Below are 8,367 nucleotides of genomic sequence, written 5' to 3' on the forward strand. Positions count from 1 at the left end.
ATTATTTTTAATGCAAAAAAAAAAAAAAACAAACGAAATACACACTGCTGGTCCAAACCATTTTCAAAAGTTGTCAGAGACCACGCCCATATTATTTTTAATGCAAAAAAATAAAACAAACGAAATACACACTGCTGCTCCAAACCATTTTCAAAAGTTGTCAGAGACCATGTGGGTAGCTCAAAAGTCATTGGTGGACAAAAGTGATTGTCAGAGACCACAAACCAAATTCAGCGTTTTAAATAAAACGCCAACAACAAATTTTTCCAAAAATAACGCCGGAAAACGCCGGCCGTAATGGGGCTGAGGGTGTTTCCGGGCGTTTTTTTTCAATTTTTTTTTAAAAACCACGCCCCACTACGGGTGGTCTAAATCCAAACGGCCACACGCTAAACCCCTATTTAACTTAAAATATTTTCCATCTCTTTTATCATTCTTATGTCATGATTGCAAATGACCATTCAATCGAGCACCTAGTGTGATGAAGGTTATTACAGGTTACCCATTATCTAGTGATATGGTGTCTCTCCCTCATAAATAAAATATGGACATGCACGTGAAAGTTCTACTTCTGTTAATTATATCATTGTTTAATTTCCAAGCTATTATTGCACGAGAACGTTGAAACAAGTTGTACCTCTTTGCTTAATGTACAAGTCAAATTATCAATATTAAAGAGTTAACTCCCATTTTCGTCTCTGTGGTTTGTTGAAAAATGCCACTTCAGTCCAAAAAAAAATTGCGCCAGTTCCGTCCTCAACATTTTCGAAACGTGCCACTTCAGCCCAAAAAGATAACGCGCCGTTAAAAACGTTAAGGACGAAACTGGCGCAAGGCGTTATCTTTTTAGACTGAAGTGACACGTTTCAAAAATGTTGAGAACAGAACTGACGCTTTTTTTTTTTTTTTTGTATTGAAGTGGCATTTTTATATTAAATATAAATTATTATATTTATATATAGCTCATGAGCCTAAACAAACTCGGTATAAACAAATAAATACATGAACTAGTGGATTAATAATCCATAATAAACGTGTTATACAACAACATATGGAAGTATACAAGAACAAGAAAATTAGGGGACAAAAAAATTCAAAATTGGGGCTCCAGTCCAAGAAATTTAACTTCATGAGTCGGCCCTTTGCCAAAGCGTCCGGCCCGTTAAGACATGTCCATCCATATCTTAACCCGTAACTCCAAACGAATCATCAGCCCGTTTTAAATTGGATCCTGTTCTAGCCCATTAACTATTTAATCAGTTCATATACAAGTATGCTAATTCTGTTTTTACTGAATTTAATCAAGAAAATGTTGTAGAAACTGAAGGCACAAAACCATTTGAAGAAACCAAGGAATTAGAACTAATGTTCTTGATTTTGTCCCTTCTGAGTGCATTTGGGTCTACCCCAGCCTTGTGAGCAGCAACAACTCCTATAGCTTCCCAGTAGTTTGAAACCTTAATCTGCAATAATATAAATTTATTTGATGCATAATATATTAATATACAATGATATCTAATTATGAAATCATCATAATTTAACATACCACATCGATCCCGAGTTTATCTGGTGTGTCATTCAGCACAGTTTCATTCTCTTGCACGCAAATAATAACCGGCTGCAACATAATCGAGTCATATTACATTATATAATTACATTATACTATATTGTTTTATTTTCTTTGAAGGTTAATTGCTTAGAACACCAAGATACTTGTTTTATTATATTTATTATTAGTAAAAATTATAAAAAGCAAGTTATTAATATGAGAAAATAAAAAAGTAGCGATATTTCTGAGTTTGTTACACAAATATAGCCATATCAGAAACAAATCACTCTTTTAGCCAAGAGGTACGCGATTCGGAGTTGTGTATCTACTTTTACTCGCGTATTAGACTTTTTCTCATCAGTAACGACTTAAACTAATGTGATAAGTGGTACCATATCATGTATGTATTATTAATCACATATAGAATGAAAACTTTTTGAGCTTAGGCAAGTAAAAGCAGATACGCAAACAAAGATTCATTTATCTCATGGCTATATGTGACTTATTCCCGTCTATATTGACTTAAACTATTATAATACGTGACACCATATCGTGTATAGAGTGAAACTTTTAGGGCTTAGGAAAGTAAAGGTAGATACACAAACCAAAGATTCACGAATCTCATGGCTTTATGTGTGACTTTTCCCATCTCTAATGACTTAAACTAATGTGATACAACCATACACGGTACCATATCACATATAGATTCGCGTATGCATTGTAATTCGCTTATAGAATGAAAAATTTTCAGGGCTTAGTGTCATGGGCCATATATTCGAAGATCGTTATGCTATGGCTTGTATTCGAATGCTTGGGTTTACTGGCTAGTTCAGGACTTTATCAGGAACAACCTTAGCGGATTAAGAAGGTGTACATGCCAAGTCGTGTCTATGCGACGAACGCACCATTGGTCGAGAGTTGTTGCCGCTCTCCTGATGAGTCCAAGGCAGGATGGAACCAGTGACCCATATCAAGAGCGGGATGAATTGGGGATTCCCCGGGGAAATGGGGACGCCACACGGGGACCGAAATATAACCCCGTGACATTAGTCAAGTAAAAGTAGATTTGCAACCAAAGATTTGCGTATCTCATGGCTATATGGGTGAGATTATTCTGGCATGACCATAGAGGTATAACACATTCAGAAAGGCTACTTTCGTGATTTTCTCGATTACTACCGATAACTGCTGTTATAAGTTACAATAATCAATAAATCAGATAATTATCTTGTTTTTAAGCAATTAACCCTTTCTTTAAAGCCAAATGGTTGCAAAAAATGAAAAATGACAATAAAGAAAGAGTAAAGTACACAGATGGTCCCAGTGGTTTACTAAAAATTTCGGATTTGATCCTAACTTCCCAAAAGTACATAGATGGTCCCTATGGTTTGCACTTTGTAACGCATTTTGTTCCAAAAGTACATGGATGGTCCCTATGGTTTGCACTTTGTAACACATTTAGTCCCTAACTTGGAGATGCTAAAACCTTTATATTTGCTGGCAGGGGACTCAATGTGTTACAAAGTGCAAACCACAAGAACCATCCTTGTACTTTTGGAAAGCTAGGGACCAAATCTAAAATTTTGGTAAACCGCAGAGACCATCCGTGTGCTTTACTCAAAAAGAAAAGATTACCTTGGTTTTTTTACTCGCAAATGCAAGAACAGCGTCTCCGCCACATGCATCTGCCGGGAGAATGATACTATCAACGTCATTTGCCACTATGCAACCATTTTCTTGAAAGTTGAACTTATTAGTCAAGTATTGTGGTGCATTAGCTAATCCCGCAAGCACACATGGCAAGAATGTGTATCCCAACTGTTTATAACATTTTTTTTCATCAAAATGACCCGTTTTAGATGCATGTATGTATGAATGAAGTTATATGTGTATAAGTAGAGCAAGGGCAGAACAGTAATTTACTTCTTCGGCAGCAGATTTTGGACACAATGATTGGGTGCGTGGAGGAGGTAACAGGGCAGGAGCGTGTGCACACGGGATTCTGAAATTCTTCACCACTAAATGGCTTATTATGGCTTCAACTCCTGCCAGTAGATCAATTCCCTGTAAATAATCAGTTATATATACTCATTAGATCTAATATATATATATACACAAACTATAACTCATGCTAATTGAATTGTTAGAGTAAAATGCCATTTTCGTCCCTGAGGTTTGGCCAGTTTTGCGAATTTCGTCTAAAGGTTTGTTTTCCGCATCTGGATTCAAAAGGTTTGAAATCTTGCCATTTTCATCCGGCTCGTTAACTCCATTCACTTTTCTCCGTTGAGTCAGGGACATTTTCGTCTTTTTTTAAACTTAAAGTGCAATTCGGTCTTTTCCACTTTATGCACAAGCATTTAGCATAATGTACAAGTATTCATTCAAAACAAAACAAAGCAGGTAAAAAGACGGAAATACCCCTGACTTAACGGAGGAAAACAGATGGACATAACTAGCAGGATGAAAATGGCAAGATTTCAAACCTTTTGGATCCAGATGCGGAAAAACAAACCTTTGGACGAAAGTCGCAAGACTGGCCAAACCTCAGGAACGAAAATGGCATTTTACTCTAATAGTTATGTAAACCTAGCTTTGTACAAGTTGAGGATATGTTAAAACAATAATATGTGGGACCTAACCGTTTATGTTAAAGAGGTGATTGGGTTCATGTTTAATGTTTATCATCTGAAGCTGCAATAATCATTTTTTATTGTTGAGATAAACAAATTCTGCTTCTAACTATTTGCTAATTTATGCCTCAATAATCAATTTTTGATGATCGGTTTCACATCAAAACACTGTATATTCACAGTGTGTTGATTATCTGATTCCGATTATGCAGTATCAAATAATAACACACATCCGAACACCCTCTAGTGTTACCTTTCCTTGTCTATACTCGTCGACATCATCCACATCATCGTCTGGAAAACGGGCCACAACAGCAACCGCATTTACCGATCGATCACGCAATGACTGTACTGCCCTTAGTAGGGAATCGGGATGCTTTATCCTCCCTGTTGCCTGCCCGTTCTTTGGATCGGCCCACTTTTCCACCTGCAAGTGCTCAAACTTCAGATATGTTTGGAATTAAAATGTTTTTTTTTTACAATTTTAACTTAATGACCTCTAAAGGTGTGTCGGTGACGATATACTCAAGAATCGGCAAACCAAGAGAAGCCCTTGCTGCATCAACTACTTGTAAATGGCGGATTCTTAGGTCTTCTTCAATTCCTGCATCAAGAACCAATCCCACCTGTACACACAAAATGACAAAATCATGAAACCAGAACATGATCCGTGTGACCCATTTATCTAAACGAGCCAAACAGGTTGGCGGGTGGTAATAGATGGCTAAACGGGTCGTGAACGGGTTGACCTTATAAAATATATTTTTATTCTAATTTTAAACGGGTTGACCGGGTCGACCCAAACACAACCCATTATCAAACAAGTTTGAAATAACAGCCCAAAACCGTCTATTTTTCGTGCCATCGTTCGCCCATGTCAGAAACTGCCACCCCTAAAACAAAACTCAATAATTGAATAGAAAAAAAAACCTTGTTCTGGTGAACTGGTTGCAGAGCCCATAGGTTTTCAGCAAATCTATCAAGAGCATAACCTTCCACATACAAAACATTTGGCATTGGCCAGTAAAGCATTGCTGCATTAAGAACCTGTCAAATTTCTTTCAGTTTCTGTTTCAATTCTTCTAAGACTTATAAAATGTTGAAGAAAGTATAATTATTGGAATAACTAATTGGATCAAACCAAAAATACATGAAAACACTCAGATTTGAAGTCGCAAATTGAATACATACCCTCTATTTGCATTACACCTATACTAATTCTAACACAACTCAAACACTATTTAATAATCAAACAAATGAAATCGATAAACCTAACAGCTTAAACAACAATAAACTAAACTCCTATACTAATTTCTTTATCTTTAATCTCGATCTCGTTATCGGTTTATTTCTTTTAATCTTACTCCAAATTAGTCCAACAATCATATCTATATAAAGCATTTAAGTTCTAGGGTATGAGTGAGCAAATAACCCTTAATTCCAGCTGCTGTTAACTGGATTTGATCAATACATTTAGGGCTGTAACCGAACCAAACGGAGCCTTGTTCATGTTCGTTTGACATTGACTTGTTCACGAACACATATCAAATGAAAATTATTGTTTGTGTTCGTTCACTAAGGAACTCAACTTGTTCATGAATGGTTCACGAACACAATCGAACATATAACATTATATTATAACCTTATAAAGAAGCAACAAACTTATGCATATCAAGGTTGTACAATTGGCTTTGGGAGATTTTCAAAAAAAAAATTGGAATTTTCCTTTTTAACCCTAAGGTTTTAATCTTTCACAATTTAAGTTTAAAGTTTTAATCTTTGTTTCATTTTTAACCTTAAAGTTTTAATCTTTGACAATTTAAGTTTATAGTTTTAATCTTTGTTAATTTAACCCCTTTGATTAATTTTATTTTTCACTTCTAATTCAAAAGTTTTCATCTTATACAATTTAACCCCTTTGATTAATTTGATTTTTCACTTCTAATTCAAAAGTTTCCATCTTTTGCAATTTAACCACTTTGATTTTTTTTACTTATTTGTTGTAATCTTGCCTTTGAGAGTTTTCCAAAGAAAAAATGGTTATGCATATGGTTGTTGTAACCTTGGCTTTGAGGGTTTTAAAAAAAAAAATGATTTTTTAACTTTTCACTCAAATGTATTTCATATGGTTATGCATATGATTGTCGTAACCTTGGCTTTGAGGGTTTTTTAAAAAAATGATTTTTTAACTTTTCACTCAAATGTATTTCATAAATTACCTTTAACGCAAAACTATTTGTTTTTTACTTTTAACATAAAACTTTTTATCTTTTGCAATCTATCCTCACAACTTTTTTTACTTTCAACTTTGGTCCTTTATAATTTTTATTTTCCGCAAATTTTTTCGCTTTATGCTTCGTTCAAAAATTTTGTGACTAAACACATCGAAACGTGCGTCTTTGGTTTAACGTTTTTATGTTTCGTTCTAAATTTTGCGAGTTAACACGACGCAACGTACATGTGTGGGTGAACGTTTTTACATCGTCTATTTTTTCCCGTTTGAAAGGTTCAACATAACATGCGCGTCCTAAATCGACTTAGTTATAACTAAAGAATCCCCGCCGCATTGCGGCGGGTCGTAATTCTAGTTTAAATAAATAAATAAAAAAAACAACATTTTTAATCCCGAACATTACACATAATCACCTTGTTAAGCACTTGATATAATAATCCCCAAATAAATGCCCAAATTAGACATAATAAAGTTAGACATAATAAGTATAAACATAATTATCCCAAAATAATGTTTCAAATATCTAAGTTTCTAACTAGCGAACATAAACTAAACAAAACAAACGACCATGAACAGACATAATATATTATATTACCGAACGTTCACTAACGTAACTGAACGAAAACGACCTTTGTTCATCTTCATTCATTTAACTAATTGAACAACAACTTCCTTATACATGTCCCTTTGTTTCCAGCCCTAGATACATTACATTATTACAACATCACAATTTGAGAAAGAAATAAACGTACGTTAGGATGAGAGATGACGCAATCGGCAACAGAAGCAAGGGTTCGAGCAACCGGTAAAGCGTCACCGGCGTAACCTCCGATTGAAGCACCCACACCTGTTGGCACTATCAATACGCTAGTGTATGGTCTCTTCCACTGCACCAAAACCGATTATACATATACATATATATGAATTTGAACTGAATTTTGTGTGTGTGTATGTATAATAGCTTAAAACTGACCTTATTAGATAAATGAGAGTTCGAGCACGAGATTCGAAACTGTGTGTGTTTTGACGCGTTGACTGCGTTGAACCGGACGGGCAGTTTCCGGCAGCTGGAGAAGGTTGCGGTGTGGTTTAGAAGTGACATTATCGCCGGCGTGAGAATATTCTGGTGAGGGAGAGGATAGTAGTGGACGGAATTCTGTTATTTGGTTGAAGGAAGTTTTGGATTAGGGGATGTTACAGTTTGAGCCCTTGTACTTTGACTTGAGAATGTTTTAATCCTTTTAAACCTGTTTTTCTAATCTTGAATGAATACTAGAATAAACTATGAGGGTGTTTGGGAATGCTTATAAAACTCCTCGTTGACGGTATGGAGTGACTTTTTGGAAAAGTCACTTTCCCCTCACATACACCTTCATTGTCAAACATCATTTTGGAGCTTATGACTTTTCAAAAAACCAATAAGTCAATAAGTTGTTTAAAAAGATTAGCCAAACATGCCTTATAGTTTTATACCTCGCCTATATTGCGGTGCACTAAACACAATATATCTTGGTTTGTTAACATGTACGCTTACTACTTATAAGACAATTTACATCGAGACGTAGATAAGAAAAATGTTAATCAAAGGTAAAAAAAATTATTAAAATCCAAGAGAAGCAGTAGTGTAAACTGACTTAAGAAAAGAGATAAGGAAAAAAACTAAGCAAAGTTCAAGGATATAAATAAAAGGAAAGAAATTTGCGCTGCCGGGTTTCAAACCCGAGTGCATTGATTTAGCTTGCTCATACTTCCAACGTCTAAACGACTCCACCACTTGCTCTTTTAATATTTGAATCCGTGGATGCTATATGGTATCCATTGGTTGGCTGACCGCCTTCTCCACCAATAACAAAAGATCACAATTCCCTCCCACGGAAAGTGTATATAAAGGTAACTAAAGGGGTGAGAAAAAAACTAGATAACCAAAACCAAACCGAATCAATGATAGAATT

The 8,367-nt window shown here is 35.3% G+C and overlaps 1 protein-coding gene across 1 annotated transcript; it reads right to left on the reverse strand.

Annotated features, from left to right (window-relative positions):
• Positions 1-1,008: 1,008 nt before the first annotated feature.
• LOC110922216 (uncharacterized lipoprotein syc1174_c) lies at positions 1,009-7,581 on the reverse strand. The gene is made up of 9 exons (XM_022166522.2): positions 7,389-7,581; positions 7,168-7,302; positions 5,113-5,229; positions 4,680-4,808; positions 4,436-4,609; positions 3,473-3,613; positions 3,185-3,367; positions 1,547-1,618; positions 1,009-1,463 (listed from the first exon to the last, which is right to left on the reverse strand). Exons 1-9 carry the CDS (start codon positions 7,515-7,517, stop codon positions 1,302-1,304), a joined length of 1,242 nt encoding a protein of 413 aa, XP_022022214.1. The 5' UTR covers positions 7,518-7,581; the 3' UTR covers positions 1,009-1,301.
• Positions 7,582-8,367: the final 786 nt, after the last annotated feature.

Source organism: Helianthus annuus, chromosome 17, assembly GCF_002127325.2.
Source record: "Helianthus annuus cultivar XRQ/B chromosome 17, HanXRQr2.0-SUNRISE, whole genome shotgun sequence".
Classification (NCBI taxonomy): domain Eukaryota; kingdom Viridiplantae; phylum Streptophyta; class Magnoliopsida; order Asterales; family Asteraceae; genus Helianthus; species Helianthus annuus.